The sequence below is a fragment of the Chelonoidis abingdonii genome, chromosome 4 (genome assembly GCF_003597395.2).
Source record: "Chelonoidis abingdonii isolate Lonesome George chromosome 4, CheloAbing_2.0, whole genome shotgun sequence".
Taxonomy (NCBI): domain Eukaryota; kingdom Metazoa; phylum Chordata; order Testudines; family Testudinidae; genus Chelonoidis; species Chelonoidis abingdonii.
This window is the reverse complement of record NC_133772.1, coordinates 49536634-49557176: the sequence shown is the minus strand read 5'-3', so window position 1 is coordinate 49557176 and position 20543 is coordinate 49536634. Positions and strand designations below refer to the sequence as shown.

Genomic DNA, 20543 nt, shown 5'->3' with positions numbered 1-20543 from the left:
CAATGTGTACCCTATAATTTCAAATTCGCTGTATTCTTTCTGAATAAGGATTCTTGTTTCCCCTTCTGACAATAAGATTATCAGATAATCAGATATCGCTTCCTTGGAGTATGATGATGATGATTTACTAGTTTATCAGAAGTAAATGATGCATGAAGTCATGAATAATTATTGCTCTAGAGTAAGACTACACATGACAGAGCCTGCAAAGTCTTGAAGCTCAAAATACTATTGCATCTTATATCAATTTTTAAATCTTCTCTTGAAAAATACATTACATATAAAAATATAGAAATGAAAGCAGGAAGAGTTTTTAGACAATACACACATACCTCTCCCAGTGATCTGCGGACTTCTGTCATTACACTTTGTATATCTTCCTTTGTGCTACAATATTCTCCAAGGATCCACAAAGCTCCCCTGTAAATCCTGAGATAAGAAACATAATTAAGACATGTTTTCAAGCACTACTGGTAATTATTCTTCCATTGTGCTCTAATGCACAATGAGGAAGGGTTACACTGAACAGCTTCATGGGGCTATAAGTTACAGCATGAGGAAAAAAAATACATTGTGCTTACAGTATGCAACAAGCTAAAAAATATAACATGACTGGTCAAGACAATCAGCTTTTTGGCACTGCTATCCTATCCCATTGTATAATTATAAACTCAATATTCAAATTAAAATAACTATACAAGGAGAGTTTTCTGCTAAGGATTTATTCTTAGCTACATTAATCTTAATACATGTAAATTCAATTCCAACACTTCACAATGTTTAGCTGAACCACTATTTTATTATGAGGTCAGTTGTAATGTTTCTAATAAACCACACACATTGAAATTGGGTCAGATTTTAAATCCGCTATCAGGTCAAAGGAAAAATATATTATAGGAATATTTTAATCAAAACAGATATTGTGGATGAACACTCCCCAATTGTTCAATTTAGTCCATCTTCTGCCCAATAGGAGGTTACAATTTTATCTGGATTGTAATGAAGTTATGATTCTGATGTGCACTAGGTATCACAATAATAAAAGTGGTATAATGTCATAGAAAAAACGTGATTACTTCTGCTATGATTGAAGCTCTCCTGGTCCATCAGAATACTAAACTTTTAGTGCCTGGCAAAGGAAGTGTGGACTCCTTGCAGCCACCACTTATTTCATATTCCGCTATGTGGATTGGAATTCTTTTACAGTGAGTTCTCTGATAACATACAATAAGCGATTTCTAGTTTCCTTCAAATCAAATGCATTTTAAATCATGTTGTGGTCATCCCTTGGCAACACTAGGTTATTTTAACGATTACAACATTTTAGATTTAGGCTTCATCATCAATGCTGCTGTCTAGTAAATGTAAAGCAAACAACTAACAATTGCATCATAAAAATGAGATTTATTAATTTATTAAGTCAATGTTCCTCACTCAATGTGATATGAATTTATTATGTTTTTCAAACAAATTTGGAGGGAAAGAAATTCCCCAGAAATAATTTCCTGGCAAATATAAATTCAATTTAAGTAGGGAATGTCTGTAGTCTGAAGTTTGCTCAAGATAAAATTCTCTCATCTAATTTCCCCTTTCAAACAGTTTCAAGGTGCATGAGAATTCATAAATTTAGTTAATGTGCAGTGTATTCTTTAAAAATATTTTAAACCTACTTGACAGTTTTAATGGCATGAAAGACTTCCAGCATCTTCTCAACAATAAGCAGTCTGAGATTATCAAATCGCTGAATTGCTTCACGCACAAATTCCAAGACATCAGCAGCTGCAGCTTCATTATTATCACTTAGGAACTCCATCAACTAGGACAAACAAGAGTGAACACGAGCTCAAACAGCAGAGTTCTATAACTTTAAACGGTCACAACCTTTACAAGAACTATTACAGCACCAAGTGCTGAACAGCAACAGAAGGGACAAGGACAAGAAACAAAGGTGAATGTAGTATTTTGCCCGTCATTTGCAAACTGATGCCAAACCGATTTAAGTTGAGCTACCCCAAAGCTCTCTACTAATTCAGAAGAATAAAGAGAACAAACTATGTATCTTTTATATTTGTTCCCTAGAGATCAAAGAATTCATGCCTTCATACTTTATTCAACCAAAACTTGTTCATTCCAATAAATAAGCACCTTGAAACATTTTTTCTATTTGCATGGGTTAGTGTGTACTGATTAAAAAAACAACAACAACAAAAAAAACAATTTTCCAGTTTGTGTTCATCAAGAACAGTAATATATATATATATAAATAAAACTTACAGAAGATGGATAACCGGCAAATGACAAAGAAGCCCTAAACTTTTTAGGGGAATAGTAGTATAATTTACAACAATACCTTTACAAAGAAGATATTAAAAGGTAAGATCTAAGCTTCAGTTATTTTCTTGGAGAAAGTAGCAAGGATCTTGGAGATCAGTTAAAACACATTTACTGTAAATATAATTAAATATTTGCATACCACAGGAATAACATTTGCAGCCATATCTGGAAACCGAACGCTACAGGAATGCAGTGTCCGAACAAGCAACTGCCTGTATTTGTCAGTATCTTCATGTTCTGTCACGTTGTTTGTTTTAATCACTTCTTTCTTCAAAACAATCACCAGCTATAAAACACATCAAATAAGTTTCAACTGAACCACATGTTTTACTGAAGAACAAGCTAGAATTAAAGCACAAAAAAAAAAAAAAAATACATATTTACCTCTTCCACATTTCTGGAAGACACGAGATCGAGAGCTAACTGAAGGGTTTTCTTGCGCACTTCTAAATCTGGAGTACTCAGCACTCTCAGTATGTCCATAACCAGATCCTGAAATCAATAAACGCACTTAAATTAAGTTTCAAAACCAACATTGAGTCAGACAAAAAATAATTTTCTTGCTTTAATTAAGTCTTCTTTCTTTTTTGTGCAAATATACAATTTCCAAGCTATAGTACAGAATTACTGAAGAGATCGTTCAAAAAACGTGTAAGTTATATATAGCATATTGACAGAAAAGTATAATGATAAAATGATTCTTAGTCTCAATTAAGATTTTTTATCTTTTTTTCCTGTTCTGAGATTAGTATCTGAACCCTGGCTGTTCATTAAGGAAATTCAAAATATTTGTCTAATACACTGTAATTTTATGTAGTATTTTTCAAACAAACTGAATCACTGAAGTTTTCCAAAAAAAAAGTCACCCTTTATCGCCAGGGCCGGCTCCAGTTTTTTTGCCGCCCCATGGGGAGAAGGGGGGGGAAAAAAAAAGATAAAGCCGTGATAGGCGGCACTTCAGCAGCAGCTCTATTGCGCCATTTCATTCTTCAGCGGCAATTCGGCGGTCAGTCCTTCCCTCCAAGAGGGACTTTCCATTGGCTGCCCCAAGCACATGCTTCCTGCGCTGGTGCCTGGAGCCAGTCCTGTTTATCGCTGCTAGTTCTCATGGTATCAAATAAAACTAGACCTAAACATAAAATACTGTCCAGCAGCATTTTATAAACACGCCGATTATTTTAAATGTCGAAAGTACATAATTTTTTCTTACCATAGTGACAGAATTTAATTTTTATTTTAGTTATAGTAAAATCTAAAATAGATTTTCCCAGGGCAAACAAAAAAACAACAACAGTAGGGCACTTACTTGTAATACTCGTTCATGAGCAGGATGGTCTTTCAGTTCAATCAAGCGATCCAACACAATCAGTTTCACATTGTTATCACTCTCTTTAATAATTAAGTCAATGTAACACTGAGCTGCTGCCTAAATAATAATAAAAAAAGAGTGAAAGCATTTTTTCAAAATTTTTTAGAAACTGTGGGAAAGATAAGAACAACTATTCATAGGAAACACCAATTCCTGGGGGAAATCCAATGAAGGAACACACTCTAGAAACGTAAGAAGGGTTATTTTAATAATAAGTAAGAGGAACTAGGCAGCTGAACAGTTTTCTAGGAATTCATTGCTGGAACAGTTTTCCAATTTAGGGCTTACCTGATGATGCATTATTGGTAGCCTTTTCTATGCTACAAGGCAGTTTTACCTATTGAGCAGACACGCTGGCAAGAAATACCCAGAATTATTTTTTTTTTTTTTTTTACTAGCACCCAACTCCAGAAAGTTGCAAAGGCAATGGTGAGATTGAAGCTCATCTAAATTAGCTTTGTTCTTATAGCTTACAAAGGTAATCTCACCAGCCCATATAACATGATTTATACTCAAACTACAAATTTTACAGGCTAAAGATAGGGTCTGTTTTTATGGTTCCCTCTTCCAAAAAGATCAAATAAACAAAATATAAGCCCAGCTGCACATTAAGGGGCCAATCCTGCAAGCTTCACTCAAATGGGTAACCCATACTTAAGACACTGCGGTAAGTAGACCTAAGTATGTCGACTTCAGCAGTGTAGAACAGGGCTTAGTCTGTAACTATTCAGTATTTGGTTTCATTGCTCAGAGCGCCAAGACGACTTCATGTTAGTATCAACTGTGGAGGTGGTTTGTGTAATGTTTACATCTGTCCAATGGCACTTGGATAGAGACCAAAAACTCATTTCCTACTGGCCAGTGACAAACATCCAGAGGCTCACGTAAGCCAACCACTGAAAAGGGTGATATTCACAAGATGGTTGAGTCATTTGTCTAGTGTCAAAACAGTCATGCGACAAAGAACGTCAATCTTTCAGACATCTACACATGTTAAATTGTAATATATGGCTAACCCAGTGTAATGCAGACAAGTTATTAAACCATTCTTAAACACCATAAATCACTGCAATACCTTAATTGCTGTTGGTGCACTGGAGAGTGTAACTAGTGTTCCTGCTGCTTCATATTTTACTGCAGGACTAGATGACTGCAATAAGTTGTAAATACAGCGTATAAATCGAGCTCTTTCTGATGGATTAGCATGGCAGACCTAGATGAAAAAAACAACAATAGATGGAAAGTATAGTGAAGAAAAATAAAAAGCTATTGTAAAAATACAAGAACCCTAGTTTATCTCCTTAATTACCTCGCTGCAGGAGGCAGTGAAAAGCAGGAATGACTTTGTTTGAGGGTAAGAGCCCCTCAGTCTAGATTGACAGGAACCAGGCAATATGAAGCGAGAGAGTATTATACACCTCTTAAGATCTCAACTTGTAAAGAATTTCCTGCACTAGCTAGTCTTATGGAGTACTCCATAAGAGGGAAAAAACACAGAAAACAAAAAATACTTATTCCCAGACCAGGTTAAAGCAAATCAGATGTGTGCAAATTTCATTGCATTAGCTTGCACCTTCTAAGCTTGACCAGTCCATTGCTTTCAAGAGAAATTATATCCAGTTCAGCTAAACAATGAGTCATCATTTCCAAATGGACTAGCTACTCACTTAAGACTAGATTTCTAGTTATGAAACATCTCACTATCCAGCCAACCTTTCTGAACTGTATATTTTCAATATAGAGTAAAAATGCACATTTATTTAAATGACTGCAGTCATTTCTCCATACCTTGTAAATTAGTTCAACAATAACCAGCTGAAGAATGTCACCAAATGTCTGGACTTGGTCAATACAGGTACTCAGATAATCCAAAGCTCGATCCTATGGAAATAAAATACAAGTAATCTGGTTTGTTTTAAGTGTTATATTTTAATACAAATTTTAAAGTGATCACAATATAAAAATTAAAAGCACAGATTATTCCTTCTGCTACATTCAACTTAACACTTTTAGAACAGCGCATAAAACAATATACAAAATTACAAAATAATGAATTCATTTAGGTCCAAAAGAGCATTATCGTCACACAGTTAGTTTCTTATTTGTTGCCACCAACCAGGAAAATAGGTCAAAACCACCAAAAAATTGCTGCATAACAAATATTTCAATTTTTGAGCCAATGAGGGAAAAGGTTTCTGAGCCAAGTCTGGAGATGTTATTTGAGAAATAAATAGCTAATATAAGTTACAAAATGGTAAGTAATGTGGCAAATCTTCACATGGCTAAAGATGATTATGCCTCTCAGTGCCAGTGTATCTCCCTTCCACATAAGGGGACGGCACTGTTTGAAAACAGAGAGGTGTAAAGTCCTCACTTAGCTTTCTTCTTCTTCTTCAACATTTCCAAATACTCACAAATCTATGAATAGTCTTTACATGAGGGAGGAAGGGAGGCATACTTGTTGTATTAAAAGATCTGCCATATCCAATTGTTTACAAATGTCTCCATTAACTCTACATTTAGAGTTTTCACACGCTTAAAAATCCTGAAAATCCCCAGCAACAGAGAGGGACAGAACTGCAGAAGCCAGGGAAACTAACATTTTATTTATTAAGCTGTTCCTCCAAAAATAATGTTGGAAGCCCGTGTAAACTCATTCTGATATACAGGAACCCATCTTCGGTCAAAATAGAACATTCAGCTACCTCTGCCCCAAGTTAAACAGCCAAGGTATAACCAGGGAAACTAAGCATATGATACCTCTCAAAAATTTATTCTTTTGCATGATCTGAGAGCTTTCCCACCTCAAACTTCTGTACCATGTATTTTTTATTACCAAATTAAACCTTTAAAAATATTTCAGTTCTAGTTTAAAATTTTCATAGAACTAACTAAATTGCACTTATTTTATGCAAAAGTACCTTGATAATTTACACCACCAACAAATCAAACAACAGGCTAGTCAGTCATTAACTAGGTGTTTAAAAATAATTTTAAGGAAAATATCAAAACCATAAGAGAATTAGGACAACCAATTTTACCTGATCTGCATGAATTAGCATCATAAATGCATTTCTTTTGCAGCTTGCATCTTTCTCATTCACCAGGAAATCATGGATCAATTCGGGAGCATCAGGTATAAGATGTTCAAAGTTTCTTTTAAAAAAATATTTTGGAAAAAAAACGTAAGAAAGGTAAACAGAATGATATAGCTAAATACTTAACTGCATGTGTTCTATACAAATGTTTAAAATGAAGTGTTAATAGATAAGATGTTCATTTTTTTGTCCAAAAATCTTTGTGCACTTATGTTAAAAAGTGAATGGATGTAAGAAATATACACATTCATATTTAATGAATTACTGCTTGTTACTCTGGTAACTAAGACCACTCCCCCGACTAGTTTTGGTTTAATTTTAGTTTATTTATATTATTCAATCACACAAATACAGTTTTCCTTTGAGAACAATTTTCACATTACTGCTTCTGCATATATAACTAAATCATAATGTTGTACTACTTAATTAAAAAATTAAATTAAATTAGCTGAAAGTTGTCCCACTTTCTATGTATTCATAGCAGCTGTACAATCTTCATTCCCAACAACCTAAACTAAGCTGATTTCAGTGGTGCTCTGGGCAGGTGCAGAGGTTTGCCCACTCAAAGTGGCTTGCAGGATCAGGCCTTAGTTATATTTGAGAAAGCTGTAATGGTAAAAGGCACTATATATTCTAAGTCTACTGAATTGAGCAGGATCTAAAATAAAATTCAAATGAATCTCATATTAGACTTCTTTTCTATCGGGACTTCCCAGGTGAAATCCACTGACATTAGCCTGGGCCTTTGAGGTCCAAAGGTTTAAATAATTCACAATTTTTACCTGTAAATTGTGTAGATTGCCAGGACTGCATTTCTGCGCACATAGCTGTGACGATGTTCCAAACACGCACGAATAGCTGGCATCAAAGGTTCCAGTAATTCTGCTTCTTTCAGCTTGCAAAGAAAACGAAGAGTAGAGCCCCGGATAAATTCATTGGGGTGCTGAAGATCCTAAAACAAGAAAAGTAAAGTATTAGTGTTTGCTGAAATACCAAGTATTACCACTTTACAATTTTCCCTGCTGTTAAACATTTGCCCTCTGAATAAGAGCTAAAATGACTGATAAACTCTCAATTTTGTAATTAAACTGCATTGAGATACAGGAAAGATTATTTTATTTTACTCCCTATATATATATATATATATTTTAATTCTTCATGACCCTAGAAACATTAGGGGGTTTAAAACCATTACCACATGTGGGATAACAGCTCTCTCTCTCTTCAGTGGAGAAAGTGGAATAAGGGAAATCAGAATGTCTGTAACCAGAACATAAAGGGCATGTCTACATTGGCAAAGTTACAGCGCTGCTTAGCCAGCGCAGACGGAAAACCGGTGTTGTGTGTTCACACTGACAGTTGCCTGTGCAACAGCATGTTCACACTTGCAGCGCTATTTGGAGCAGTGCACTCTGGGCAGCTATCCCACAGAGTACCTCTTTCTCTTTTGCTGCTAAGACTTGTGGGAAGGCAGAGGGGGTCACGGGGCATGCTGGGTCCAGTCCCAATGCCCCATGATGCATTGCTTTGCATCCCAGCAATCCCTGTGCTTCCATCCCCATTTGGCGACATCTTTCAACTGTTTGTGTACTGTGCGCCCCGCCTCTTTCAGGTTGCAGGAATGGATCCCGAACTGCTGACCAGTATGCTGCTTGCTCTGACTAACATGTTATGAGTGGCAGTGGAATTATTCCTTAAACTACAAAGGCAAGAGGAGTGCAACATTGATCTTGCCACGTAACGTAGCTACAACAAGATATTGCTTGTGGCATTCACAGAGGTGCTGATCACAGTGGAAAGCCACTTCTGAGCTCGGGAAACAAGCACTGAGTGGTGGGATCACATCGTCCTGCAAGTCTGGGATGACGAGCAATGGCTGCAGAACTTTAGCATGAGGAAAGCCACATTTATGGGACTGTGTTATGAGCTTGCCCCAGACCTGCGGCACAAGGACACAAAACTAAGAGCTGCCCTGTCGCTGGAGAAGCGCGTGGCGATTGCACTGTGGAAGCTGGCTACTCCAGACTTCTACTGATCAGTCGCTAACCAGTTCAGAGTAGGAAAGTCAAATGTTTGCGTTGTGTTGATGGAAGCATTCAGGGCCATTAATTGCATCCTGCTCCGAAAGACCGTGACTATGGGCAATGTGCATTACACTGTGGATGGCTTTGCACAAATGGGCGTCCTTAACTGCAGAGGGGAAAACAGATGGCACGCACGTTCCAATTCTGGCACCAAACCACCTCGCCAGCGAGTATATTAATCAGAAGTGGTATTTCTCAATGGTTCTCCAGGCATTTGTGGATCACCTTGGGTGCTTCAGACATTAACGCAGGCTGGTCCGGAAAGGTGTATGACACACGCATCTTTCGGAACACCGACCTGTACAGGAAGCTGCAAGCTTTCTTCCCAGACCAGAAGATCACCGTAGGGGAAGTCGAAATGCCCACTGTGATCCTTAGAGACCCTGCCTACTTCTTAATGCCATGGTTTCTGAAGCCACACACAGGAAACCTTGACAGCAGCAAGGAGCAGTTCAACAACAGGCTGAGCAAGTGCAGAATAATGTTGAGTGTGCATTTGGCCGTTTAAAAGCCCACTGGCGATGCCCGTATGGGAAGCTGGACGTGGCTGATGACAATATTCCTATGCTTACAGCCACGTGCTGCACGCTCCATAATATTTGTGAAGGGAAAGGTGAAAGCTGCACTCAGGGCTGGACCGCAGAGGCTCAGCGCCCAGAGGCTGAGTTTGAGCAACCAGAGACCAGGGCTATTAGAGGGGCACAGTGCAGGGTCATAAGGTTCTGGGATGCCTTGAGGCAGCAATTTGAAGCTGAAAGCCACTAATATTTGCTGCTATGCTCAGGATTGCAATGCTTGTAATGCTAGGTGATGACTGGTGCACATGATGCAATAAGGGGGTTTAACATAATTTCATGTTGCTTTGCAGTGCTCTTTTTGCTTTCACTTAATAAAGATTGCTTTCAAACCAACACAATTATTTTATTAAAAGACAACAACCGGAGGAGAGAGTCAAATGACAAAAATACATCAGCAGGGAGGGGGATGGCGGAAGGGAAAGTCTCCGGAGGAGGGGTCCCAGGACAGCTACAGATTTGTGTATGTCCAGGGATCATACCCAACTTTCTCCTTTGGAGTACAATGCAGTGGGTGCTGTACTTCAGCAGGGCCAAACTGCATAGGGATGGGTGTTAAGTGCAGTGGAGAGTGGGAGTCCACACTGCTGGATTGTGAGGAGGGAGGAGCAGAATGCTGTGGGTAGTGTGTGGAGCCAGGAGGTTCCTAACAGTGTGTTGGCAGGGCAGCGGTGCATAGGAAAGAGTTTTGTGACAGCGGCTGCAGGGGAGGGCGGGCACAGAGCCGCTCGGTTTGAAGAGCTAGTATCTCCTGGAATGTGTCCACTTGGCACTCCATATAGTTTAAGAGCCACTTCGTGGCTTCCTTCTAGTGCGGTACCTCAAACTTTTTTACTGGCGATTCCTTTCACATAGCAAGCCTTTGAGTATGACCCCCTTCCTTATAAATTAAAAATACTTTTTTATATATTTAACACCATTATAAATGCTGGAGGCAAATCGGGATTTGAGATGGAGGTTGACAGCTCACAACCCCCATGTAATAACCTCATGATCCGCTGAGGGGTCCCGACCCCTAGTTTAAGAACACGTGTTCTAGTGTGTCGCATTCTCCTTTCAGTCCCTCTTCTTGCTGTCCTGCCACTCCAATTTCTGTTTTTCAGTGGCAGCATGCATCATAACCTCACGGAGAGAGTCCTTCTTAGTTCTTCTTGGCCACTTTCTAATTCTGCACAACTGTTCTGCTGCCAGTAAGGGAGGCTGGCTTCCCAAGGTCATCTCTGAAGTTTAAATGCAACATTTTGCAGAAGCAGTAGTGTTTGTAACATAGACAACACTGATTCGCTGCTTTAAAACACAGCCAGTAGTCACACACCTGTCACTAACTGGCTGTCCCCAGGCAAGCACACATGAGTTAGAAGACCCCCAAAGTGGTGAGTAGCCACAGGGGCAGGGAAAATTACTCTTCCCAGACCCTGCTGTACGCTGGGCACATGGCTCTTGGGGAGAGCCAGCACTGTAGGGGAGGCTTGATAATCATTCCTGTCCCCACACTTTCTACAGGATGCGATCATTATGGAAGATCTCGCTGGTGAGGGTGAGCAGCGAATCAAGGGAAGGTCTTCTCCAAGCCTGCAGCTTCCACCCCAGCCTCTGTGTGTCTTGCCTCTGTGCAGCGATGTTGTCCCCTCCCCCTGTGATGGCACAGTGGCTTGGGAAAGTTACCATTAATGGGGCAAGCAACAAAGCAGCTCTGCTGAGGAACCTGCGGCAGCAGATTGCCCAGTATCTCCAAGAGAGTTTCCTGGAGATCTCTGAGGGAGATTCTCGTGAAGTGACGGAGTCTATCAACAGCCTGTTCCGCCGCTCAGAATAGGCATGTGGTGGGAGACAAACCTGCTTTCTGCAACCCTCCTGCCCCCAGCAAATTGCTTGAGCAATTCCCCAAATCAGATCCACTTACCAGGAGCCTCCTCTCCTGTTTGCGCTTTGATAAGATCTGACTGCTGTGACTGGCTAGGCCCCTCTGGAGTAGAAAAGAGCTGACTGCATGCATACTCTGCCTCTGGGTCCCCACTCCCTCTCTTCATCCAAGATTTCCTCCTCCTGGCTCAGTCCACTCTTGACTGGCACGTGAGACAATGAAGTATCCACAGAGGCCTTCGCAGTGGAGGTGGGGTTGCCACTAACTATCGCATCCAGCTCTGTGTAGAACCAGCAGCTTGTAGGTGCAGCACCGGAGTGGCAGTCTGCCTCCCGCAGTAGTACTCCTTGTGGTAGTCGTTCCGCAGCTCCTTCACTTTTACCCTACACTGCAGTGTGTCCCAGTCATGGCTCTTTTCTATCATGCATTGTGAAAATCTGTCCATAGGCATCATAATTCCTATGGTTGGAGAGCAGCTGGGACTGCACAGTCTCGTCTCCCCAAATGCCGATGTGGTCCAGCAGCTCGGCATCGCTCCAAGCGGGGGATCACTTGGTGCATGGAGCAGGCATGGCAATCTGGAGAGAATCACTGAGACCACTGCATGCATCACCAAACAAACAGGAAGGGGACTTTCAAATTTGCAAAGGAATATACTTGTTATAAATGGAAAACACTCAGACACTTGTGTGGCATTGCTACACTCTTTGGGCGCAAGTTTTTAAGCTTTTACTGCTATTTGTAGGATTCCAATGTAGTTATTTTTCCTAATCAACAAAAACAAGCAAATTCCTAAAGTGTTTCAGACCCAGTGGCAACCATGCTGAATGATTCATTACATTACTACATTACTCTGATTGAAAATGGCAATTTAAAAAAACCTAGGAAAAATAACTGACTATCCGTATTTTCATAATTTGAAGATTTCATTGGAAAGCGTATGGTCTAGCAATGCCATTATACTACTCCAAAATGTCAACTAGATCTCAAAGTCAAATGTTTCTGATAGTGAAGGTCTCACTATATTTCAAGGATAATGTTAATCAGATTCAGGACAGTCTCAGTGGCACCAAAGAAGTAGCATCAGTGCAGAAAAGAATGAATGTACTCTCTCTTCCAACAGTTTCAGAACAGCAAGTTTCAAACGCACTGGAAGAGAAATGCTCATTCAACAAGTTGACGTTATGACCCTCCTAGTGTAAAATGTTTGTGCTCTTTATTGATAGAGATAATTAATGCCTCCTTGAGGAAAGGCAATTGTGACCACCCTTAAACACTATAAGGTCTGGTCTCTGCTCAAACAAACTTGCCAATTTCTGCCCTATTTCTAAACTCTTTCTGAGGGCTAGGTGACAGAATGCCAAAATCTAGCAGCACCCAATATCCTCCTTTCTTTGACCATATTCAGTTGGGTCTCAAACCTGGACATGGCACAGAATCTATTAATCTCAGCAGTCAATCTCCCCAAAAAGATAGATAAAGGTCAGAAATATAGGTTGAGTCTATTAGGCCTATGCCACTGATCTTGAGATGGCATCCCACTTCTGCTCTGCCAATGATGCCAGCCTTCACTGCCCACTTGTTAAATTTCTGAACAAGTACTTTCATGCTTTCTCTCATGCTCCCACTTTGTATGGGAGGAATCCCCCATAAAGCCTTGCTTTCTTTCTTATCTCTTCTTAAAACTTCTTTTCTGCAATGTCTATAAAACATTTTTGACAACAGTTGGGCAATGAATGTGCTGAGGCCACTGTCTATCATACTAATCAGTATTGTCTCATTGTTTCTCACCCATGGAATCCCACAGGGTGCAAAATTGAGGCCTCTTTTGTTCAGTGTTTGTGAAATCACGGAGGGAAATAGTAAAATCACTATGATGACACTCAGGTGTATGCCTCTTTCATTTATCTGGACAGAGCTATTTCCTGGAACTTCCAGCAAGTGGACGAAAACTAGCTCACAGGCTAAATCTGATTAAATACAAAGGATATTAGAGACACAAGGTGAGTGAGGTAACATCTTTCATTGGACCAACTTCTGTTGGTGAGAGAGTGAAGCTTTTGAGCTTACATAGAGTTCTTCAGGTCTCTGTAAGCTCGAAAGCTTCACTCTCTCACCAACAGAAGTTGGTCCAATAAAAGATATTACCTCACCCGCCTTGTCTCTCTAAAACTCTGGGACCAATATGGCTTCAACAACATTGCATAAGACAAAAGATATTAGCAACGGCCAGAATCATTGACTTTTATCTGCAGCTGGCCAAGACATTACCATCCTTCCTCTCAAATGCAGAGTACGCCACAACAGTCCATGCCGTTAGCTCTTAACTACACAAATACAATGAACTCTGTCCAGGGCTACTCTTGAAGGTTACCTGAATGCTCCAGCTAGACCAGACACACATGCCATCTTTCAGAAGGCAAGAGAAATTGGTAAGTGCATATTACAAATGGACATATGTGCTGCAATTTCATGTACAGGTATAACTGAAGGTGCTGGTTACCATCTGAAAAGTCCTAAATAGCATAGGATACAGTTATTTCAAAGATAACCTCTTCCTTTTATACTCCCTCATAACAATTGCATCAACATTGTTAATCCCCAGAGAAGATATCACAGGAAAAGGTAACAGGGTTGATCCTCACCACTCAGCTCCACTTCCGCTGGAAAGCAGACAGTGCACATCTTTGCTTAGGCATAACTGAAAATATTTGTATTTTCTTGGCAACAGATCTTCCAGATGGCAATTCCTCAGCTCTGACCCATGCAGGCAGAGTGGTTAGGTCACTAAGGAAAGGAATGCGGTGCATCCATTCATTTGGATCAAAATATTACATTACCTGGTTATGCTTTATGTAGAGATTGGTCAGATACAAGGGTGATAGGGCATAAAAACATAGAATAAATAACAAACATGTTTACCTTTCTATAGGCATCACATACAAGGATCATTTCTTGCAATAGTTTGCCATCTGGAGTGGTCTTCGGAACTATCTCCCAAAAGACTAACAGCAGTTTCTTGATGGTATGATCTTGAAGAGGCAGTACAAAACGAATAATAGTCATCAGAAGTCCAGGTAGTTTTTCACCATTCAGGATCATGATAATTACTTTCTTCAAGGCCTCTGTCTTAGACTTTACATCTCCTTTTTCTGGTAGAGGGAAGCAGGAGTTCGAAAATAAGCGCAGAAATTACAGAAAGTGACAAACAACAGGTGCCCCCAGAATTACTTAAATAATCAAGGCTTGTTAAAACAATCTAACAGAAATATTGATACTTGATGCCAGCAAATATAAACCTTGCCCCTCAGGACACCACCACATTATTATTTTTTTTCTATTACTGTAGCACGTGGGTCCTGGTCTGTGACTAGGGCTCCTGACTGTGCTAGAGAGTACGCTAATGAATTCATACTACTAAATTTAAGAGAATAATAAAGAGCATGGGAGGTTTAATAAATACAGCTGTAATTTAGCTTCCACTGAAGCTCAGTTAATTCCACTACACAGTTCTAATGAAGGGAATTTCATTACTGACAGACCATATTCACACCAGGAAATCACAATGCATTATGATGTTACAGTCATTCTTGCATATGCACTTCTTACTGTGGGGGAATTCTGCACCACTGTGTATGCACAGAATTTATGTCCCCTGCAAACGACTTTGTTTGCTCACAGAAAAGTGACTTTATGGGGGAAGCAAAGGGAAACCACAGGAGTGGTCATGCAACCCTTCCCAGCAGTATGTTTTGGGTGCCATGGGCAGGGGGCAGGACTGGGGAAGATGAGGCTCAGCTGCTAGTCCTGGCTGGGCTGGGGAGGACAGAACTTCTTCTTCACCTGCACAGCATCTGGGGCTGGGTCAGATCCACCCTCAGTTTTCTCCTCCAGCTGCAGGAAGTTCTGCAAACTTCCCCTGCCCCCACTTCCTGCACCCATTGCTCCTCAACTGCAGGGTGACGGATCCCTCTACAGGGAGCTGCTCCTCCATCCCTCCAAACCCCTGTGCATCCAGACCCCCTCATACCTAGACACTCCTGCCAAGCTACACACCCTGCACTCAGAAGCCCCCCAATAAGTTCCACTCCCCCTGCACCTGGACCACCTCAAAAAGCCACCAGCACCCAGACCCCCATGCCACTGAGCCCCAACCAGGTGCACCTGGATCCCCACTGAGCCCCACTTCTGCAGCATCTGGACCCCCCCCAAAAGCCCCATGCCTAGACCCCCCCCTTCTGAGCTCTATTGCCCTACACCCAGACACCCCCACCGAGGCCCAACCACTTTCACCTGGAGTTCCACTTCCACGCAGAGTCTCATTACCATTGCACATAGAACCCCCTAACAAGCCCCTGTGCATCTAGATACCCTACTGAGCTGCCCACACCCAAACTGCCCCATACAGAACCCTCTCAACACACACCTGGATCCCCCCACAATAAGCCCCTCCACACTTGAATATTGCCTTTCTGAGCCTGCCCGCCCACACCTAGTGTGCCCGGCACAGAGGGGCAGGGCCCTGGGGTGTTTCTGGGGCAGGCCTGGTCCTTGCGCTGTGTCAGGATTGGGTGCAGCCTCGTCGCTGAGCCCAAGTCCGGGGGGAGAGAGGGAAGCGCTGCACAGTGATCTCCGACCTCTGTGCAGCCAGTGGCGTGAGCTCCTCAGTGTCATACTGGAGCCTCCACATTTAACAAATAAAATTTGCAGAATTTTAAACTATTGTATGCAAAAATTTTAATTTTTTGGTGCAGAATGCCCTCAGGAGTAACCTCTGAGTTAGTAAGAATGCAATAGTATTGGCAATATGTACTGAACTACAAAGCAGCAAAAACTTCAAGACTCCAGTATGTCAGTGCATTCCTTATTAAATCTACCTGAGCATAAACACAAATAGGAAAAGTGAGAGAGAAAGAGAGTGTTAACAGACATAAAAAGAGAGACTTGCTCAGATACAATAAAGATAGGAGTTATATGAATGACAGGTCATCAGTGGACAGTTACTACCAAAACACTGTAAACAGAGGAAATTTTCCCTCAGGTTTCAAAATCCAACATTAATCCAGCAAACCTAAATTCACAGATTGCTGTATACATCAGTATTTAATTAGAAGAGATTGCTAAGGCCATCAGACATTTATTTTGCAATGGACGGACTTCCAATCCAACACATACAAATGTAGGTACTCTTCAATTATTGGGAGGAAATGGTTGCTAGAGTACCACTGGCTTTGGAAATGTTAATTATTTCCAATGGTTTTTGGAGGTATTCTCCTCTTTCCTTTCTCTGCTTTCAGAACGGTTGAAGTATTCCAACATGTGATGTGGTAGAACAGAACTTGCAACCAGGAACTCTCCTTGAAATCTGCATTGTAGGACTACTTTGACTCTCACTGACCTCAATAGGAAGTGCTATCTTTCTACATACATAAAATACAGAAAGGTGTTAAGTTTTACCTTTTTATGCATGGGAGAAAGTTTACTTAGTGGTTTGAATTTGTATTTGAGGGGCCAAAAAGAAGGCTTTACCATGAAGTATCCTCTCTCTATTTCCCATCCTCAAAAAGGTCTTAGGACACTTGAAACGTATTCAAGTCATAAAACAGAATGATAACTTTGCCCCAACATTTCTTGCTTTTACATTGTAAGGCATATTCTGATAGGTGCTTTAGATCCTATATTAACCTACTAGGGCCTCAATTCAGCAAGGTATTTAAGTGAGTGAGTAGCCCCTTAGGACTTCCATGCTTAAGTACAGGTCTGTATCCTGACTATCTTTTTATTGGACTTAGAATAGCAATGTTATGGATAAAGGTTCAGTTTTTCAATTACCAAATTATGTTTATTTAAACATAATATTACAGTTGTGTACTTTTTAAAATAACTATAAAAGCAATTAGGTTAAGAGAGAATGGTTTTATATTTTTAAGTAAGTATTACGTTCAAGGTTATCATATAATGAGAAAGAAAAACAAGAGTTAATTCAAGTAAAACTGAATCACTTGTTAGCCATAAAGTATATTACTTGCCTAGGTCATTTTTTAAGCTGATTTCAGATGGTGGTTCTGAATCCATTGGAACATTAATCAGTGTATAACATACATTCTCTGCGGCTGTCATTGTTCTTGGTTACAAATACTTTCTTAATAGAAGAACTACTTCCAACAAATATCAGGCACTCTAGAGAAAACAAAATGAAATTAATGGAATGTGATAATAACTCCATAAAAAACAGCACAAAAGTATGCTATTGCAATTTCCACAAAAATATTAAACATTTCTCTAAAAATTTGGATTTAAAGGACTTTTAAACTACATTATTCAAAACCTCTCCCCAAAGAGTGAGATCCTCTTTCACTTTATAAATGTTCTTATCAATACTGTGTATTAAAATGTTAAAACAAGTATGCAAAATCCTCAAATAAAAAGTAATATGCAAAAATCTAATGAACATGTGTGCTACTTAGATACTAATGAACAAGTTTTATAGGGATAGCTAGGGTTTAGTGAATTGAGTATAAGGCAGATCTGTGAATGAAGAGTGCTGTAAGAGTAAAGTATTATAGTAAATAAAATAGTAACAAATACTACAACCAAGATTATAAAATTTCCTTCAACCCTTTAAAGATTAATTTAAACTGGAATAAGTGTAAAGAAGAACTACTGAAACAAGTTAATTTAATTTAAACTGGAACAAATTGCTTAGGGCAGTTATGGAATCTCCGTCATTGGAGGTTTTTAAGAACAGGTTAAACAAACAGCTGTCAGGAATTGTCTAGTTATTATGTATTCCTGCCATGAGTGCAGGGAACTGGACTAAATGATCTGTTGAGGTATCTTTCAGTCCCACACTTCTGTGATCAATGGAATGAAGAGCCTGTCTTACAGACTGGAAGAGCCTGGCTTGTTTACTCTAGCAAAAAGGCTAGATTGCTCACTATAAATACATTAGAGCGGTAAGTACCAGGGAGAGTAAAGAGCTATTTAAGCTAAAGGAAAAAGACTATTCATACAAACTGGCCATGAACAAATCCAGGCTGGAAATTAGAAGGTTTCTAACCATCAGAGACATGAAGTTCTGGAACAGCCTCCAAATACGAATTGTTTTGCAATATGTAAGCTCTCACTTGGGCTAAGCTAACTTGAGAGAAGCTAACTATGCCGTGAAGCTATACCCTTAAGTTAGGAGAGTAAAACTTGTAATGTTTGTTAGGCCTTTCACAAAAATCAGAAAACATATTGGAGATCACCCTGTAATAACTGAGCATTTTTGGTGTAAGAAAGGTCTTAATAAGAACTAGTAAAAATGACTTCATATATAAAAAAAGTTTGAACCTTTATATAGCAATGTTTTAATTAGGATATTTTTTTTTTAAATGAAAAACTGTCACTTTTCCAATATTTTGTAACCATCTGTTCAATTAATTTCAAATTTAAGAATTCTCTGGGCAGAGATTACCCATGATAAATTTATGCAGAAAGTAGCTTTTTATTCTGGAAGTTATACGTAAGTAGTTCAGAATTGGTCTCAAAATGGAAATTGCAATATACGCTTTACTATGGAGTTTTGTGACTCTCTATTTTAATATTTATTAAGCATGCTATACAGCATGAAATTTTTAGCCACTAAAAGTAGTAATCTTGATCATTTGAGCCCAAAAGCATAATATATCAAGAAGTTATAAATGTGGAAAACAGTGTGATCGAGTCAGAGTTTAAGGGCAGAAGGATCATTTAGTCTGACTTTCTATATTACGGGCCACCAATACTAACAAGCACTCACACACTAATCCAGCAACTGAAATGAGATCAAAGAATTACAGCCCATAGGAGACTAGACTAGACTATATTATGTGCCACAGTCAGAAAATAGGAGGGACCAAGGAGCACTCAAGGAAAATAAGGCCACTGCGAGAAACGTAATGAATTCTTTGCACAGGTCTTCATGACTGAGTAGGAACTGTCCCAGATTGAGGTGTCATTAGAGGTGGTTTTGGAACAAATTGATAAATTAAACAGGAATAAGTTTAAGTGGGGGAGGGATAGCTCAGTGGTTTGAGCATTGGCCTGCTAAACCCAGGGCTGTGAGTTCAATCCTTGACAGGGCCACTTAGGGAGCTGGGGCAAAAACTGGTCCTGCTAGTGAAGGCAGGGGGCTGGACTCAATGACCTTTCAAGGTCCCTTCCAGTTCTAGGAGATTGGTATATCTCCAGTTATTACCTTTATTACCTAAGTCACCAGGACAAGATGGTATTCACCCAAGAGTTCTGAAGAAACTCAAAATTGCAGAACTACTACCTGTGATATGTAACTTATCATTCAAATCAGCTTCCGTACCAGATGACTCAAGGATAGCTAATGTGGTGCCAATTTTTTAAAAAGACTCCTGAGGTGATCCTGGCAGTTACAGGCTGGTACGCCTAACTTCAGTACCAGGCAAATTGGTTGAAACTATAGTAAAGAACAGAATTATCAGACACAGATGAACATAGTTTGTTGGGAAAGAGTCAACACGGTTTTTGTAAAGGCAAATCATGTCTCACCGATCTATTAGGATTCTCTAAGGTGGTTAACAAGTATGTGGACAAGAGTGATCCAGGGGATACAGTTTACTTAGATATTCAGAAACCCTTTCACAAAGTCCCTCACCAAAGGCTCTTAAACAAAGTAAGCTGTCATGGGATAAGAGGGAAGGTCCTCTCATGGATTGGTAACTGGTTTAAAGATAGGAAACAAATGGTAGGAATAAATAGTCAGTTTTCAGAATGGAGAGATGTAAATAGTGGAGTCCCCTAGGGATCTGTCCTAAGATCAGTACTATTCAACATATTCATAAATGATCTGGAAAAAGGGGTAAACAATGAGGTGGCAAAATTTGCAGATGATACAAAACTGCTAAAGATAGTTACAAAGAACTTACAAAGAACTTACAAACGGATCTCTTAAAACTGGGTGACAACAACAAAATGGCACATGAAATTCAATGTTGATAAATGTAAAGTAATGCACATTAGAAAACATAATCCTAACTATATATATAAAATGATGGGGGTCTAAATTAGCTGTTACCACTCAAGAAAGAGATCTTGGAGTCACTGTGGATAGTTCTCTGATAACATCCACTCAATGTGCAGCGGCAGTCCAAAAAGCTAACAGAATGTTGGGAATCATTAAGAAAGGGATATATAGTAAGACAGAAAATATCATATTGTCTCTAT

At 39.7% G+C, this 20543-nt stretch overlaps 1 protein-coding gene across 1 annotated transcript in view; it reads right to left on the bottom strand.

Annotated features, from left to right (window-relative positions):
• COPB1 (COPI coat complex subunit beta 1) overlaps positions 1 to 20543 on the bottom strand; it is a 39739-nt gene that overhangs the window by 13437 nt on the left and 5759 nt on the right. The window contains exons 2-12 of the mRNA XM_032767126.2: positions 17354 to 17504; positions 14247 to 14476; positions 7584 to 7753; positions 6745 to 6859; positions 5492 to 5584; positions 4779 to 4916; positions 3641 to 3760; positions 2719 to 2826; positions 2474 to 2620; positions 1671 to 1816; positions 333 to 429 (exon numbers count right to left, since the gene is read on the bottom strand). Coding sequence (XP_032623017.1) covers positions 333 to 429; positions 1671 to 1816; positions 2474 to 2620; positions 2719 to 2826; positions 3641 to 3760; positions 4779 to 4916; positions 5492 to 5584; positions 6745 to 6859; positions 7584 to 7753; positions 14247 to 14476; positions 17354 to 17444 — 1455 coding nt within the window. The 5' untranslated portion in view covers positions 17445 to 17504. The remainder of the gene's footprint in view (positions 1 to 332; positions 430 to 1670; positions 1817 to 2473; positions 2621 to 2718; positions 2827 to 3640; positions 3761 to 4778; positions 4917 to 5491; positions 5585 to 6744; positions 6860 to 7583; positions 7754 to 14246; positions 14477 to 17353; positions 17505 to 20543) is intronic.